This window comes from Lonchura striata, chromosome 5 (genome assembly GCF_046129695.1).
Source record: "Lonchura striata isolate bLonStr1 chromosome 5, bLonStr1.mat, whole genome shotgun sequence".
Classification (NCBI taxonomy): domain Eukaryota; kingdom Metazoa; phylum Chordata; class Aves; order Passeriformes; family Estrildidae; genus Lonchura; species Lonchura striata.
The window spans coordinates 49,714,622-49,733,435 of NC_134607.1; the positions used below are offsets into that span (position 1 = coordinate 49,714,622).

At 41.2% G+C, this 18,814-nt stretch overlaps 1 protein-coding gene and 1 long non-coding RNA gene across 2 annotated transcripts in view; one reads left to right on the forward strand and one right to left on the reverse strand.

Annotated features, from left to right (window-relative positions):
• Positions 1-15,290, reverse strand: part of LOC116184745 (uncharacterized) — a 32,771-nt gene extending 17,481 nt beyond the window's left edge. The window contains exon 1 of the long non-coding RNA XR_004149456.1: positions 15,269-15,290. This is a non-coding gene — a long non-coding RNA (uncharacterized LOC116184745). The remainder of the gene's footprint in view (positions 1-15,268) is intronic.
• TMTC2 (transmembrane O-mannosyltransferase targeting cadherins 2) overlaps positions 15,069-18,814 on the forward strand; it is a 235,404-nt gene continuing 231,658 nt past the window's right edge. Inside the window, exon 1 of the mRNA XM_021528041.3 lies at positions 15,069-15,224. Within this exon, the coding sequence (XP_021383716.1) occupies positions 15,142-15,224 (83 nt within the window). The 5' untranslated portion in view covers positions 15,069-15,141. The remainder of the gene's footprint in view (positions 15,225-18,814) is intronic.

Below are 18,814 nucleotides of genomic sequence, written 5' to 3' on the forward strand. Positions count from 1 at the left end.
CAGGGAAAATGTCATATGTGTGTGTTTGACATAAATGATTATTCATTTGACAAGCATCTGGAATTTATGTTACATAAATTTGGTAAGTCACCATATTCTTACATTTCCTCACCACTTTCAGAATGACATTCCAAGAGTTATAGTCAATCTTCTTTTAGAATAGGCTATACTTCCTCTATCCATGTAAGAATCCCAAGAGAAAACAATTGAGGTGAAGCATATCATACAAGAATATAAGTGTATATACAGACACAGAATAATACAGATATTATAGCTTAATAAACTATGTGTTTTATTTCTGTATAAATTACAAAGCTGTAGGTTTTCTTATAAACATTGATGATAAGGCTTTGATGTGCATTTTATTATCTTTGGAAATGTGGGCATTTCTGATTAAAATAAGCACTGAAGAGTAGAGAGAATATGCAGAATTTTAGAAAATGTTTTCTTCCCCTCTCACAGTACAAAAAAGTTTAAAAGATTTTAAAAGTGCTTACTGTGTGGTTTGCTCTGTTACAGTAAATCCATATCAGAGTAAAGACCCAGAAATTCCAAGAATTTTTGCACAGGTCATTTAACTTATCTGTTCCTCCACTTGTTACTGTGTTATCAGCGTATTACTGATAACTGCCTTTGAACAAGCAAAGTAAAATAGAACTTGTATTGTAAAAAGCTTGATGATATTATATAAAAAAATGATAAGTGAGAATAAATTAAGATGTCAAATATGTTCTAAATATAATATGTAGTAGACACTGCATCATAGTTAATAATAACCAATAACAGTAATGCAATGCACAACAATCCTTTAAAAACCTGGTGTCTTTCATTACTGCCAATAGATCTGGGTGTACAAGAGAAGATACTCCAGCTACTTACTTTTTAATGGAAAAAGTGTGTTGCCAGGCCTGGAAACTTATCAGTGAGGCTTTGTTAGATACAGACTAACTCCAGGAAATGCAGAACTGGGCACATACTTCTGCCATGCTCCAGAAGATGATAAAGCATCTACAACCATGCTTCAATATTTAACTTCTTCTTTCTTGGTTCTTGCCTTGATAATTATCATGGACAATGCAAGCCAAGACACTTGGTCTGTGTTGCTTTTTGTCAATCCTTACATATAAATGCATAGATGTTAGCTCTATGGTGTTTTAGGTGTAAGAGGGCAGATACAAATGTCATGCAAATAAAAAAATAATTAATATCCCTTCCTAAAATGAAAAGAACTCAGCCTCCACAATGTCCGTATCTTGCAAGAGCCACTTTTCTTTAGTCATTGTTCCATATTTACACTTATCCAGTTGAAATCTGAAGATGGAGAGAAGCAGATCCATGTTAAACTTCTTGCCTGTAACAAGCAGCTGAAAAACACAATGGGTAAAACTCAAAAAGGCTGCTGTCTGTCAGACTTCCCTATTGAACAGTAGACCTAGGAGCTTGTTCTTGCTTTTTTTGGCTGTAAAAAACTCACCTTAAGCTGAGCTCAAGTAAAATTCATTTAAAAAAAATACACATTTTTCCCCTCCAGCATTACTGTTTATAAGGGAATGAAGAGTGTTTAGGGAATGCAATCCAGGAAAGATGGCAAAGGCTTTTTTGCGGCTGTGGCTAGATTAATATTAGAGTGGCTATAATGCCAATACTATAACATGACCAGCTGCTTTAAGAGATAGTGATATTTGGATGAATGAGCTAAAATGCCTGGAAAGAGATAAAAGCGAACAATGCTGCACTGTGGTGAGCAGCAACGGATGCCCAGGCAGATCCTAGAGGAAGTACTGACCTGTGACAGTTTACTCCTGGCACTGGGGTATTTAATTTTTCTCTGCTTTCATCACAGTCATCTTCTTCCCCACTTCCCCTAACCATTTTAACATGCATATTTTTATTACTTTTTAATGTATTTTTAATACCTGTATTTTTGGTGACACTCTGAGTGTTGCAGAAAAATCTACTGTACAGGACTCAGGATTAAGCAGCCTGCATGATCTACCCATCCCACAAGTACAGACTAGAAGCTGGAATACTTCTGTCTATCAGTTTTTTAAGTGGCTTCAAGAAGATAAGGATCCTCTGTATAATGTAGCTGAAGAAGCCATTTAGCCTGCAAGGCAGACAGGACATGTCAATTAAGAATGACCTAGTTTCACTGGGCTGGTGGAGATTATGGGTATTCTCTGAACTATGCTGGAAAGCAACCACAAATTATATGGCTCTGCTTGGGAAAACTACCCATGAGAAATGGGATTAATTTTGGCCTGAAAAATGAAGTTTTGTCAGTTTGGACAGCTATCTTACAGAGACATGCTGGTCTCTCTGCCTGTGATACCAAACAGCAGGTACTGAGCTTAGGGGTCACAAAACTAGATTCAGGTAATAGAATTAAAGAGTGGCTGGTCATTTTCTCTTCCTGATAGAGGGAGAGCAATACAAGAGCAGGAAGTATGAGGTAAGAACCACAAACAAAGCCTGCAGGGATGATTTGTTGTGGTTTAGGATCATATGAGAAGTCTTGAAAGAGTGTCAACAAAAATCTGGGTGTGGTAAAAGTGTGTCCTAGCAGAAGGTCTTAAAAGAGGCAACAAAACAATAGCAGGAGTTCATGTGGTCTAGACCAATGGCCAAATACAGGAAACCACAAAGTGTGCTTGCTGGCAGAGAGGAAGAAGTGCCTGAGAGCGGAAAATCGCTCTTACAGCCAAGCAGTATCCAGGAGGGACCCAGACACTTCCTCACAGAGCACCAGGAATTATGTGGGCGACCCTGGCTCCGTGTTCTCAAGAATGGATCAGGACAGATGCCAGCAGTGAAGACAGCATCCCTAGGGGAGTATATACAAGGTGGGGAAAGCAGAACAGCAGGAGGGAAAGTTGAAGCTAGAGAGAAATACCCATTCCACAGATACCCATCACACAAAGTGGTCTGTAAGATCAATTGGGGTCTGAAAGCAGTTTGTCCTGCAAATGACCTTATGAATGAGAGCAGCTGGCTAAGGGCTCTCTGTCAGTTAAGGAAAACAGAAGTCTTTGGGATTATGTCAGAAAGTGATTGGTACCTGTAGATGCTCACCCCTGGATCATCATCACCCAATGATGAGGAAGAAAATCACTGACTGTGAGCCACAGTGGTCCAGCTGCACAAGACTGCAGGTGAGCCCAATAACCCAGCATCTGGGGAAAGTGTAACACTTACTGAGGTGCCAATGGGACTGAACAGAAAGAATCACTATGTGGACTAGCACAAGATAAAACTTGCAGCACATGTGAGTGTCACATGCTTCTTTAATAAAAACATACTGCAAAATAGAGTAAAACACAAAACATGTAGCCTTGATTTACAAGACATAGGTAACTGTGCTGTTCTCAGTACATGCAGTTAACCTAATGGCATAACTTCTAGTTTACGTCTCTGATAGGGCTGAGTGGCCAGAAATCTACAGTGTGGGATCTGCCAGAACATCCCTACAGAAAAGAATTGCTTTTTTTCATTGCTGCTAGCAACTTAGTGTTCTCTGAAGCCATGCACAATAGAAGCATTTGGTATTTTGCCAAAGCAAAAAGGAACGGGTGTTTTACCCGAACTGCTTGGAAGGATTCAACTCTCTTTGTGTTTCATGCATACCTCTGCAATGTACCCAGAGCACCATGGTGGCAAAGCAAAATCTGTATGTGAGTCAGAAAGGAGACTGACACCCAGAAGTGATGGAAGTTGGCTGGATTTGCCTGAAAAAACAGGGTGGAAGCAGGGACTAATATCCAGTCCTTTGCCATCCAGCAGTGATAAGGAAGCAGTGACCACCAAGGGGCAGCATTTTCTTAATAGTTTTGTCATGTTGGTTCTAAGATCTTTTTCCCTACTATCCCTATGACACCACTCAAATATCTAAAATAAATAAATAAATAAAGTAGTGGTTGTGAAAATGGCCTTGAGAGCCTCCAAATGACAGTCAACAGGAGAGCACCCAGCACTGGCCTCTTTTTGGAGGCACAGAGTAGAGAGGTCACAGAATCTGGAGAGGATTTTTACATTTTACAAATGCCTTGACTTATGTGGAAGGTACCATTGATCGATATTTTACGCTTTAATGTCATGCAGTGCAAAAGTGTGATTAATGGAACAATTAAATCCCCTTGCTTCCAGCAGAGACGTGAACCTTCATTTTGGTGTTTTTTTTTTAATTCCATAATATTTAGCTAGTTTAAAGGTGTTCTTTAACTTCTTTTTGAGCTCATATCCAAATTTTACAGAGATACAGAGTGAAAGATTATGTCACATTGTCAGCAAAAACAATTAGATTATGGTCCTTTAATCACTCATATTGATCATGAAGTCCCTGATTCAGCAATGCATTTAAGTGTGCTTTGAATTTTAATTATGTGTGACGATAGTTGTTATTCAGAAAGGTGTTGAGGCATATGCTTGTATGTTTTGCTGAACTGAAGCTTGAGAGCAATAAGAAGGCATCTGGCACTTACCTAAGAGCAATCGAGGGTGAGTCATAGTAGTGAAACTGAAGCTGTGGCCACAGAGAGTTACTGCATAGAACAGTCTCCTAACCCTGTACCATAATAATCAAGAAAGAAAAAGACCTGCTTATCTGAGTCTTCAGATTCCTGAAGTGTCTTTTTTCCTGGTTCAAACTGCATTATTTTACCAGGGTCCTTTCATTACTTGTCAATCGAGGATGTAAATATGGGAATGTTTGTTTTTTTTCATCACACTTTCCACTGGACAAACAGGGGTGACTCTTGAATAAACTCCTGCTGTAAAACCAGTTGAAAGGCTCCCATTGATTCTGAGGAAAGCAGCTTCAGGCCCTGGGTGAGTCACAGCCTGGGCAGCCCTGGTCTCAGCGCTTCTTGTGTTGTCTCTGCAATACAGCAGCAGATCAAGGTCTCCCAGTCAGTGACTAACAAATGCTGAGTTTGGAGAATCACTTCCCAATCCTAAAGCCTTCTGACAGCAGGCTGCTGCCTCTTTCTGGATCCTTCTTTCTTTCTAGATGTCTCAGTCATCAGTGCGAGCTACTCTAGGACAGCAGACTGTCTCTAACAGCACCTGGCAGAGCTCTGGCAAACACTGTACTTGGATGCAAGGCATCACTGCTCCACTTGCCTCATCATGATACTAAGGGAATAATTTAACCCCCTGTCAACTGAGAGTAATAAATGAGAGAACTCCTCATCTGATTATCAGCTCTTTTACCTGCAATGTCCCAGACCATTTAAATCTTATTATGACTGATTAAAAAACAAAATGGAAAATTGATTTTTTTTTATGTGTTATAGGGGGAAAATCAATGCAGATTAAAAACAAGAGAAACAGAAAAAGGGAAGAAATACAGCTGCAAATTTCACTGGACTCAAACCCAAAACCAAGAGTATATATTCTAAACTGCAGGAACATATGCTTTCTAAAGGCTCCTAAGTCTCTGCACTGGTAAAATAATCTTAAACAAACTTGAAAGCAGATTGAAAATAGATGGGGTGTCTCTAAGTGAAAAGAGACAGTTATCCTCTCCACCTGCTAACAAACACGGTTCTTTTTTTTTTGTCATAAAATGTCACTAACTTAAAATACTGCCTGAAAATAAACTCCTTCATCAATTCATGATGAATTCTTCAAAGGCAGTTTGGAAGACACTCTAAACCACTGGCTTTATGATAGCTTTATTTAGGATTTGAGAAGAGAAAATCCTGCAATCAGAAAGGAAGAAAGACAGACAGAGGAAATGATTACCTTTCATAAACCCCTGTGATTTAGAAAGAATAACATGCTTCTTTCTTGATCTGTTATATTATATACTTACAGACAATGTGGCATTGAACTGTAACTGCCTGCTGAAGTGATATCATCCTCTACTGTACACCAGGAACTTCTAGACCTGGAAATTCTGTGCCCTTTCTAGAATGTATTCTCCCACTGCTTTTGGATTAATCACTGTATGCTCCCCTCTGTACTTTCCAGCAGAAGTGATTAATGGAAAGGGTGGGTAGCCAAGCCCTCACTGCTGTGTAATCACTACTCTTCATTTAGAATAAAGGTCTATTTTGACAGCAATACCATTTTTTTAAATTATTGTTTTTCTAAGTTCCTCAAACTCTTTTGACAAATCTAGGTAAGTTTTCTTCCTTTCTGAAGTTGTGCAGCCACACATATTTATTCCTCATGTAAAGGAGAAAAAAGTTGTTGCTGCAGTTCTCTGGGCATTTAAGACCTGCTAAAAGTACAGCACCAAGTAGATACTTTTAACCCTGGTGGTGATGAGTGCATATCTGTCAGAGGATGTAGAGCTGAGCTTGCTGTTCAGTTTTGGAGGCCTTCCCAAACATTTCACCATTCCACCTGATAAGGAAAGTAGGCTGGGAAAAATGCTACGAATTAATTGTGTCAAAGATTGTTCTGTCTCCATTTTGACAACGGGATTAAGAAAACATGATTTCTAATGGCTACACTGAGAATTAGGGATGTTTGACATCTGTTTCTGTAATTCTGTGCTCCCTAAATGCTCTAAAAAGCATCCAAAGGCACCAGATTTTGTGATAGGAACACCAGAATAAATACCTTGAGGAATATAACTGGGAAAATGGGCACGTCATATAATGGGTACTGGCCTCCAGAATTGCCTGCAGCAGGACCCTGAGCTCAGCACTGCAACCCTGTTCTCCCTTTTTTTCCATCACATCCTCTGCTATGTGAGTGTTTTTGTCTATCCACTGCCAAACTTTAAACATCAGAAAACTTATAAACTCAAACTAAACCATTTGGCTTTAAAAGCTGCAATAAAAGTGAACATTGGAGAATATGAATCAGACAAATGTGTCCCTGTGACAGGAGTTTGTTTTTTCTACTGAAAAATAATTTGTTATTCCATATGTTTTGCCACTGAAGGTTTGCTTTGAGAAAGCATGTTATAGAGACCATCAGAAATTTTCTCTGTATCTCAGTTCAAATATGTGCAAAAATTAGACATTTCTCTTTTTGGTGTGTGTATAAATAACATTATAGCACTCTTCCCATAGAACGCATGGCAAAGATGGAGATACATTTACAGATACCCCATGTAAGCCACACCAGCTTTGGTGCCTTTGTACCAAAGCAATAAAGATGTAAGTTAGATAAGGATTTGCTCCTCGTTCACTAAATTGCCTCATGGCTTAGTTCCTTATTGCTGGTAAAGCTCTTGTGTTACCAGTAGTACTTTTGGAGTCTTGTTTGGTAGTCCTTTTGCCTGGCTGGTGCTGCTTGGTATCCCCAGGGAAATGTTTATCTGGCAATATTCATGATTAACTTGTCAGAACCCTATCAAAGTTGAATTCTTATTGAAGGAGGGTTGGAATTGCAAATAAAGAACTTTTTTTCTTATCCGATTCCAGTTGTGGCCATGGGGAAAAAGTACTTTGTGGGCTGTTTGTGGGCTATTTGTACACACAGAGGATTGTGTCACAGGAACCCTTCAGCCAGCTATCATCTGCTGCTGCTAATGGAAAGTGTCTAAACCAGCCCAAATTAGGCAAGTCTCTGAGATCAAACTATAAGAAGAATAAAGAATTTGCAGTGAGTTAAATTTTCAAAATGGCATTCTAAAATATGTGGGTTTCTTCCAAGTCCCTCGTTGAAATATATTGCAATGTACAACTGTGCAGTGCCGAGGGTGAGTCCAGAGAAAGAGGGGGTAACTCTGAGGTAAAGACAGTTTCTTCAAAACAGTTGGAATATGCCCGGTGATTTGAATGCCTCTATACGTTGTGGGTGCTGGGAATAGGCTGGAGAGGCAGGAATCACCTGGGAAAATGTATTTCAGTGATGGACTTTAACAGCGCACGACAACCAGCAGACTACCTTGCATGTTTGTGTGATTAATAGCTGTGGTGAAGGGTTAGTGAGTAACAGCCTGATGCCAAATAGATATCAATGGGATCAAACCATGCATTTGGCAGATATAGGAAGGAGCATTCATTGCTGCACACAGAATAAAGGCCGCGTGCCCCGAACCCCTGGTAGAGCTCTGGCATGTGAACAAGAATCTGGCTGTAACCCTGCACAATAAGGACCACGCATGTACACATGTGCACGCAATTACATGGCATGAATGTAACAAGAGAAAATTGAATATAAAATATCACAGAAAGCCAATAATTCTGGTTTATATCCTTCTTTCTCCTTGATGCATAAGAGAACCTGGCTATTTTAAAATCTGGCTTCTATTTACATAGCCAAATTTAATGTTCTTTCCTGTGCAAAATATGGTAGGAAGGAATTTAAAATGTCAACAATCTCTAGACCTGTTTATCTCTTTTCATGCCTCAATCTGTATTAAGGAATAGACACTAGATGAGTGAAACTGCAACAGTTCTGCTGAAGATATGACAAGTTATACCAGCTGAAAACATGATCCAAAATCTCTGGCAATGTACCTGCCCTACAAAATAAGGATTTAATCACATGGTAGCCAGCATATGGGAATATCCTTTTGTTGATCATGGAGGTTGCATGTCTTACTCATTAGCAGATTGAGGAAACTAAATTAAGGCCTTAACACAGGAAGTAATATTTTCCATGAGATGTATTCAGTGGAACATTGCTGTTTTCCAAAACTTATGAATGGAATTAAAAAGAAAAAACATTCTTTTTACCATCTTTATCTAAAAATTATAAGAAAACAATCTTATGATGGTAAATTTTCCTCAAGGTTGCTAGAGATTGATCAAAGTCCAAGTTTGCTATTACCAGTGTGCAAACACCTTGGTATAGACAGGCCAGTTTGGTGATGGTAAATTTCATGGAAGATATAACTAGGTCTATTTTCCAAAGTATGCTTTCCCAAGCAAACAAAGTAAGAAAACATTACTAGAATGAAAATAAGAAGAGATTAAATAAATTAGAAAGCTGCTATTTTGCAAAACACGGGGAATTCTCTCCTCTCTGCCAATGTACATGGGAGGGAAAAGTACTGGTATGGAGTCTCCAAAGAATTTTATTTTTGGTGTGTAACTGGAGATTATAACCTTCATTTCACTGCATCCTATGGCACACATCAATGTAACTGGAATCCACCATCTATATGCAATAGCCAGTAGCCAAGCAATCAACTCATTGTTCACAGAAAGTATACAATTCTGTTTATTTGTTTGTATGATACAGCAGGAGAGAAATCTGGGTCACCTGCATTTCCTGAGTCAGTGCATCACTTAAAAGCTGCAAATGCTCCACTGGACTGATTAAACTTCTGCTACAAATCTTGTGTATAAAAAAAACTTTCACATGTTTCATATTTTGCATTTTACCATATCTGAAAATAAAAGAAAAATTTGCCTTATCTCTAAATCAATGTAGAAATGCCCTTAAACCACTAAAAATGCAGTAATGTGTTTGTTTAATTAAAAATTAAATTTAATGTGACTTTATTGCTAGCATGTGCTAATTATATTTTGAAGTATGGAGATAGAGGCCATCTGAGATTTTAATTCAGGATTTCATGTATACAGAGATGGATTTCTCAAAATGAGCAAGATGAGAAGAAACATTAATTCCTGCTAATTTAGTTGTGTTTCTGCTATATTGTTAATTAAGAACCAAGAACTACTTGAATTATCCTCTCTGGGCTTATCTATATTGCAGTAAAAAAATGTCATTTAGTTCCAATATTACTATGAAAAATAAAACTGACTCTGTTTAGAGGAGTTCAAAGGTTTACAGCCTATAATAATTTCACCTTGTTTATTTAACTCTTGAGAAGTGTGCTTGTGCTGGTGTTAGATATGTTTTGGTAATGTTGACATATTCCCTCTGAAATAAGAGTAATCATGGTTTTCCTGGCTTTAGTTCATGCTTATACAGAGGAAGCCAGGATTGTACTGAGGTAAAGAAATAAATTAGGTTATTCCATAGAAAATCTGCAGGGATTGAGGTGGAAATTACACTTGCATCTTTGGCTGCTTTTGCTCTGCTGTGGGATGAAGATCTGATCTTGCTGCCACAGAGATGTATTATTTTTTTGTCCAGTTTCCACAGCCAATATCCCAGGTTGTACATTTGAAGGACAAATAAAGTAGAAGTAGACAGATCTACAGTAAAAACTGTCTTTCAACATCTCCATCACAAGGGAAGTGTCAATAGCCTGAAAAGTAAAAGACTTATGGACAGCACAATGATTCGCTTCTTTCTATGGGAAGGAAGATGACAAGGAACAGATTTTCAGCTGCTGATGAAACTTTTCTATCTACTGGGCAATACAGCTGCCAAGAAATGATGAGAGGCAGGATATGATACACAGCTCATAGTCCCTATCCTCCACCTGCACAAAATCCAGGCTGCACACCACAGACCTCTTGGTAATGTTGCAGGCATCCATCTGTCAAGTAGAACTTTTCTCAGAATTAGTGTCCTAGGCCAAATTAATCCCCAAGATAATTCCATTGTGTTTTGTCTAAGGAAATATCAATTACTGTGAATGGAAGGATGATCTCATGATGAAAGCAAATGAATGACTTGGAATCATGGCTGGGACCTTGGATAGATTCCTCTTCTGCTGTAGAGTTCTCATATGGTTTGGATAAACTGATACAAATGCCAGTTGCCTTGATTTCCACCTGTAATAAAATTAGGTTAATTCCAATTTACTTCCAGAGCCATTTTTTAAGAATCTGTATTTCTATGAAGCTGTATTTCTAGCTGTATTCTTGTTTTGATAAAAAAAAGTAAAAAAAAAAGCCCAACCTAACAAAATGAAACTAAAAAAAAAAAATCTAAAAACCAAAAACCAAAGCAGGCATATTGATATTTTTTATAAAGCATGAGAAAAACAGTAAGAGGATCATGTTCTGGGAGATGACAAATAGACATATCTGCATTTAGTAAGTTTATACTGTCAACTTACTCTGAACAAGAAAGATTAAAAACTCTTTTTGATCTCTCTTTAAGCTATCTCAAAGGACATGGTAGATAAATATGCAAAGCAGATTAGGATTAGTCTAGAATGAAGCAATATTAAGAAAATAATCCTTGAAAATTCAAGAGACTAAAAATTACCTTTTTCTCTGCCACTGAGATATGCTCACCTATGAGTCATACAAATGCTCCTGCATGTTATGTGCATATAAGAAACTTCCCTTGAACAATCTTTTTTTTTTTTTTTTTTTCCTCTGTAGAGAGAGTCAGCATAATTAGATTAAGTCAAGTTAAAAATGCATTGGTTTTCTCTCTCCCTTTCTCTGCACCTCTCTCTCTCTCCAGTTCTGTAGCAATACTCTAGCTCCACAGACTGATCTAAAGTAGGAACTGGTGCCTCCCAGAAATGTACATCCTTAAGAAATATATTCAGTTAAAATCTCTTCCAAGTACTGATGCAAGTCTTGTGTGTGCTTGTTTTTCCTGCATCTGTTTAATTTTTACTGTCATATCTACAATATTTCATACAGATTTCCATGAAATTTTACAGCTTTGGAGTCGCAAAATATTTTTACTTTGGCTGTCATTGCTGATACTATTATTGTCATAACCCTAGCAAAAACAAAAACAAAAATGAAACAAACAAAAAAACCCAAAACCCAAAAGCAATTTTGTAGAGAAAGCAGAAATACTGGTGTCTTTGAAGATTAACATGATCTTGTTAGCATGAAAGGAAAACAACAGCTTGGATCCTAGTCCACAGAATCCAACAACATTACCTCTAAGGATCAGTGACTAATTGTGAAAGCAGCACTTGGCTAAAGCATTCTCCTCTACTTCTCTTTCTCCACTTTTGATCAAATAAAATATTTTTTTCCTTCCTTAGATAACACCAGTTTATTCTTGACTGCATGAATATTTCAAAATGGATCAAAGTTTACATTTCTGAAGTTCATTAAGCTACATTTTTGGTTTTGTTTAGATTGTTCAAAATTAGGCACAGTATGTTATGATACTTCTTTGATGGTATCTGAGCATAAGAACTGGCAAAAAAATGAAAAATTCCACTTAATTATTCCTATAGTAACATTTAATATCCAGTTGCCTCATTCTAATCAAAACCCCTAGCAGCTCTCAAGGGGTTAGCCTTTATCTTCTCAGATGCTTTAAGGAAGTTGGCACAAATATTTTTTACAAGCTCTAGCAAATGAACCCAGTGTATAGAAATTGAGGTGTCTAATCTAATCTAATTTATTGAGGGATCTGTACCACATGCATTACCCTGACATTTAAAGTCTCATAGTCAGTGACCAGTTAACCAAATCTGTCACTGTGACAGAAATGTATTTCTACATGCTGTGCCACAACTTGATCTTTCAGGCACCATTTAGGTGAAATCTCTTGTAGCACGGTGATTCAGAGTCCATAATGTCTTTAATGAAGAAATTTCCCAACTGGTATTAAAACAGATAACTTTGATTGTTGTATTTGCAATAAAGCAAAACAAAGTGAATTTGTCTACTAGGCTCTACACAGTAGATCAGCTGTTTGACTATGTAACTCTAGTTATCTTCAAAATTACTGTTGTTATTATTATGTGTTATTACAACCCTGCACCTCTCTTCCCTGGCACCACAGCCTGTGACTTTCTGGAGGTGAAGGCTGTTTTCAAAATATCTGCTTAATGACAGATCTGAACTTCTAAAATAGCTCTTCTGACACCTTGTGGTTCCTGTACATTACATTGTAAATCTGCTATCAGAATGTTGTCTGATATCTCTCAATGATACAGTAAAATATAATGTTGTTCATTACTACATGCATTTAATACTTTTAACTAACTCTGAGAAGGAATTATTTTATGATTCTTTTATGATTTCTATCCTCTTGTTTTCTTTTGTGGCATTGTTTAATCAGGGTCAATAGTTTTTATATTCAATTTTTCTCCAGGTTTCTGCACTGGCTCTTTCTGGCTTCTGCCCCTGCGTGGCCCAGTTTGTGGAGTTCTAGAGCTGACAAGTGAGGTGCTGCATGCACATATTGCCATCTGTATCTTTCTACAAAGTAGGCTATCTCCACTGGAAACAGCTCTTGCCATTGGGAGGAAACTTGCCCTTTGTTTCTACAAGAAATGTGTCTGCAAGACACAGACTTTGTGGATTCTTGTAGTGTAGATAAATCTACTTGGACAGTCTGTTTCCAGTCACCCTGGAGCACTGTGATGTCCTGGGGAACAAGCATTCTCTATACAGTCTACACATTTCATCCCACCCTTTCTTGACACTTGCTTTTATTAGACAGTGCCTGGCTTTGTTAAACTTTTTTTCCTGGAGGATCTATTTTGTTTCTAAAGCTTTTCTGCCAGACCTCATATTCCCAAGTCTGTAGTCCTACTCTTTGAAGGAAAAAATATATATGCTTTTGATGGATAACAAGAGGCTTCTGCCACTATGACTCAGCAGCAATTATACTGCTTTTTATGCAGAGTTTATTAGGATGTTCTACAGAAGGAGCTGTACAAACCTAGGTGTGAATTCAGCAATTCCACTGCAGCAAGGAGGACTAAGTCATGATGTCTGGGATCTTGGCAGTAGGTCCAGAATCATATTGAGAATTGGTGTCTGAAAGGAAGGATCACAGGTCTTCTGATGAAGAGTACCAACTCTTTAAAATCTAGATTACTATGCTCAGTGCTTCAGGCTGAAAAGTTTAATGCCAGATCAATGTGATCTGCTAATGGGTTCAATAAGGCCCCTCAAGCTTTAATGTTCTGAAAAAAATTGCACCCTCCCTGCAATTACTGCCACTGATGGTGGTAACACATTCCCTGAATATAAGTAGAAGCAGCTGAGATGTTTGTGACACTTGGGGCAGACTTCCCAGGAGCGCTCTGAGCATTGCTTGAAAAGAGGTCTTAATGTACTTCTTATATTTTGAGGTTGCAAAGAACAGCATTAAATAATCACATAGGGGAGAAAGAAAACTAATTAAAAGTTCCCCAATGAACAGACTCCCATTCTTCTGGGACAGCATTATGTGTCACTTGATGGAAATCATGCAGAAATAGTTATATAAAAGGACTGGCTAGCAACAAAAGGAGACAGTGTTTTAAAATTTTTCCATAAAAAAGAAAAAATCAGCTGGATGGACCCAAATCCTTTCCATAACTTCATGCCTCTGTATCTCATGAATTCTGGAAGCTGGTTTCAGTGCATTATTTTCCACAGCTGGCTTTCCTTTCCAGTGTATTTATCTGTTCTACTCAAAGGGTGCATCTCTGGCTATACCCACCCCTCCTCTCGTGGGAAGCAGTTGCGGGGCTGTCCTGAGGGAGCACCAGCTTGCAGCACTCCTTGCCTTGGAGCGTGTTTGTTTCCGACCCTCTCCGCCAAGTTTAACTGTGAGCTTACCTGTGAGCTAAGCTAAGCGCTCCCTATGGATGCTCACACTGATAGACTGCTGTGGGCAAGTGTGGAGCCCCTGCTCTAGCATCCCATCCCCAATACAGCTATAGCCTTTCTCTTTGCTAGTAACCTGACCTATTTAGCACGGCTGAGTAAAAAGAAAAAACGAGGGAAAAAGAGAAACAGGAAAACAAGGAAAATAAAGACGGGAAATGGAAGAAGAGAAAAGGGGAACAGAGGAAAAGGGAAAAAAGTCAAAGACAAAACCAGAGTGGACCAGGAAAACGGCAAAGGGGGAAGGAAAACAAGCGCTGCTTGCGCCCAGCTGGCAGCGAGACGCGGCCCGGCCGCGGCCCGCCCGCCCCCTCAGCCCGAGCGGGCGCGGGGCCGGCTCCGCCGCCGGCGCGCGGGGCGGGGCGGGGCGGGCGCGGAGGGCGGCGCGGGGCGGGCCCGCGCGCAGGCGCGGTGGGAGCCCGGGGCGCCCCACGCGGGCGCTCCCAGAGCCTCGGCGGCGGCGCCCGGCTCGGCAGCGAGGGGGGCGCGGGCGGAGAACGGAGCTGCGGCAGCGCCGGGGCGCCGCGGGAGGAAGGCGGGAGCCGGAGCCGCGCCCCGCTCCGCTCAGCCCCGCTCCGCTGTCGCCGCCGATCGCCCCGCTGCCATGGGGTAGGGGCGGCGGAGCGGGGGACGCCGTCAGGCTGTGGCCGCCGGCGGAGCGCGGAGCGGCGCCCCGCGGTGCCGGGGGGCGCGGAACGCGGGAGGCAGGGGCGGCGGGGCTGGCGCGGGAGGCCGGGCAGGGCAGGAGGCTGCCCCGGTGCGAGAGGCGGCGGCGGTGGCAGGCGGAGAGATGATCGCGGAGTTGTTGAGCAGCGCCCTGGGGCTCGCCCTGTACCTCAACACCCTGAGCGCCGACTTCTGCTACGATGACAGGTAGGGCGGGGAGCGGCGGGGCTGGGCGGGCAGGGGTTGCTCACCTGTCGGGAGCGGAGCTTCGGCCTCCCCCGTCCTGCTGCCCGGGGCGGCGCCGGAGGGTGCCGGGGCTTTGGCGGCTCGGACTCGGTCCTCTCCAGCCCCACGGAGCGGGAAGGGACTCGCCCATCCAAGTTGGCATGTCCTGGGCTGGGCTGGTCCCTTATGCGCGGTGTCAGCGGCGTGCCCGGCCGCCTCCCGTCCCGTTGCCCCGCTCCCCGGCACCGAGCGCCCGCGGGAAGTTGCCGTGCGCTGCCGGGCTGCGCTGGGCGGCCGCCGGGCTGGAGACCAGGCTGCCCACCTGCTCCTCTCCTGGCCGTACCTGCCCGCCGGAGCTGCGGAAAGGCGCTGTTCTTAGTCGGGCGAAATTCCGATTTGTGCTTTTTCCGGTGACTTAATCTGATCGCATTTAAAACAGATGCATAATTATAATGTATTATTAGGGAGAGCAGCACGCCTGGCTAAACTTATTAACCGTCCTGGGGTGATTTATGCTCCATTGGAATTAAACCATCCAAAAAGTGAGCCGGGATTGACTTTGACAGCGTTTCGTCAGCCTCTCTCCTCCGTGGGCAGCGACTGTCTGCCCCGGGGGCGGGTGAGCGGGGGGCTCCGCCGGGCTCGTCCCATCCCGGCAGCGCGGCTGGGATCCTGCGGGAGCGGCCACGCGTGCGGGGCAGGGAGCGAGGAGTGCCCCGGGTGGGTGTGTGAGCGGAGGGTCTTACGGCATGGCTCAGGTTCGCGGTGCCAGCGAACTCCCTGAGCAGCTGTCAGGCGGGGCTGGTGCCTTTGGTGTGAGAGGAGGGAAGGGGAAGAAGCACGGCGAGGTGGGGTGAGGGATGTGCCTGATCAGGATGATGTTTGCTGCACAGTTGAACTTTCCGGCGCGCTGATGGGATTCGAAAGGGTCAAATGCGTCTTTGATTAGGCATTTGCCTTGGAAAATAACCTGCCTGTCCTGCAGTAATTAGTTACTAAACTTGGAATTTTCCTCCCTTAAGCGGTATTACAGTGCACCTGCCGTGTTGAAGATCTGTCACCGCTTCCAGAATACTCCCCGCTGTTTTCAAGGCTTGCTACTATTAAACCTATTATACTGGAAGCAAATGCCAAGTGTTAGTCCTGGTATAGGTCCCTGGCTGGGAGCAGAGTTGGCTGCAGAATGTGGCAATTCAGGCTTCAGCCTTCCAGGTCATTTACATGTACTTGAAGCCTTGCGAGCAATTAAGTGGTTTTAGGTTTCTGTGAGTCTTCCAATTTTCTAAGTGATTTTTCTTAAACCTATTTGAAAGTTTTGAAGCTTCATTCATAAACAATAAAAGAGAAAAGTCTGCTGTTGCCCTGAAATGTGAGGTCTGAATTGGATCAATGGAAAATAGTGAATATTTTGATACAGTGACGCTATTTTAAGCCTGCTTATTATAGTTAAAAACTGCAGGAGTTGTGGAATATTTACATAATCCTACATAGCATATATTGCAATGTTTGGGCAAAAACTGGGTTGTTTAAGCACAAGGTTAAAAGCCTGTCCTGCAGGCTAGTTCAAATGGACTAGGCATGGAAAGCAGTATGAAGTACTTTCTGTTGATGTGGAGGTCAAGATTACTTCTGATCTTGCCTGAGTGTGCTTTAATGCAGTTAGAAAAAAGTATTTGAGTGTCATCTCTGAAAGTGTGGAAAAGATAATCACACACAGATTTTGCTAGTACTAATCTCACACTGTTTAAAAGGTGTTTGAAAGACTGCTTTATTCATGTGCTTACCTATTAACTAAATAAAGTACTTCTCATCATTGTAGCTAAGATTTAGGCTTTGACTAGAGTGCTCTGAAAGCCAGTTAATGGCATATCAGTATGTGGGGTCATCTAATTAGGCTGTTTTTCAATGGCAACACTGGAAGGAACAAGGCAAAAGGGGCTGTTTTATGTTAGTAATTGTTGAACTAGAAAGGTTTATCTCTTCAAAGAGGTAGGCTCAGACCCAAACTATTCTTTTAACTGTAATCACAGAATCTTGCTGCCCTTCAGGAGCTGGCTTGAAATGTAACAGTAGAAAAGGAGGTTGATGCTGGAGCTGCAGGACACAGCCCTCCATGTAGGAGATGGATTGTGCTACTAACTTGAACTGAACCAAAATTATGCATTTAAGCTGGGAACCAGCAATGTCTTGTTTCAGGAGGGCAGCATATTGCCTTGGTTTTTATTCTACTTCCTTTGCTATTATATTGAAATTACATCAACTGTTGTCTTTTTAATGTAGTGATCAAACTTACTACATAAAGGGTGTCTGTAATTGCTTTCTATATTTTTTATGTAGGTTGGGCAAGATTAAGTGGCATCATAAAACTTCTCATAGCAAAATCAATTTTCCAATGGTAAGATGTAATATTTTAGCAGCAGCACGGCACCAAACTAAAGGCTCTGGACAGTGATATAACAAACTTGATTGTAGTCTGGGCTTTGACTCTTTACCAAAGGATTCAGTATTTTGTTTCCCACCCTTTACCCATTTGAAGTGGAATAGCATGAATTTTAAGCCCGAGGAAGCTGAGTGAGCAAACGTACATGTTCTTACTTTTTGTCATTAACTCATTTCTTTCAGGCTAAGCAGGTATATTGCACATAATATTTTTAAGCAGTTGACTTACTGATTACTATGAATGAAAGTGTCACTTGTCAGTTTCTAGTTTCAAAACACAAGAGCCAGTGTTGTTGGATTTTTTTTTTTGTTCTGTAGATGTAGACCTAGAAAAGAAAAGCTTTTGCCACCCTTGTTCCTGCCACTGTAATTCTTACAGACAGCTGTGATATTTCCTAGTTATGTGTGTAGATTATTACGGAGAGTTTCACCTCCCCAGCTCAAACCTCTTTGTTCAGCTAGGAGCAGACATATTTTCCCCCTCTTTTTACTTATTTATTTGAAGATGTATGTGATATGTAATAACCTAAAACAAGAGATGAATGAAGGGGGGGGTATTTGATGCCAAAGTAGCTCATATTGCTTGTTAATAAACATGATTTATTGTTAAGCAAAATCATCTTGAAACTGGTAACATGGTAGAGAGAAATGCAATTTCCATTCCTGCAGATGTGTTGAAGATACTGCTTGTTGCACTGTGTTAAATCCAGTTTCTTGCCAGATTAAGTAGGGGCTAGTCTCTTCACACACAGTTAGTGTTTCGTGCTAGTATCTACCAATATTACAGGAGGGAGACCCATTGCTATGCTACAATTATGTTTACACATAGACATGACCATTTTTGCCTACCATTTAAGCCCCACCAGCCCACCTGGCAATTTGACCTGCAGGTGCCTTACACTGAAGCTGTCATCCTTCATGTGGCATGTGCTGACTAAGACAGGGCACTGTCAGTTTATAGCTGGGGAGGGGAAGATTAGTGCTCTGCGTGTCTGAGGTCATGCATTGTTATGGTGGACATGGCAAAAGGAGCTCATCTGTTGAGGTGGTCCTTCTAAATCTCAAAAGAAAGGCATATTTTAGGGAGAGTATGGTAGAAAGCTTTAACCTTGAGTGATGTATTGTCTCAGTGA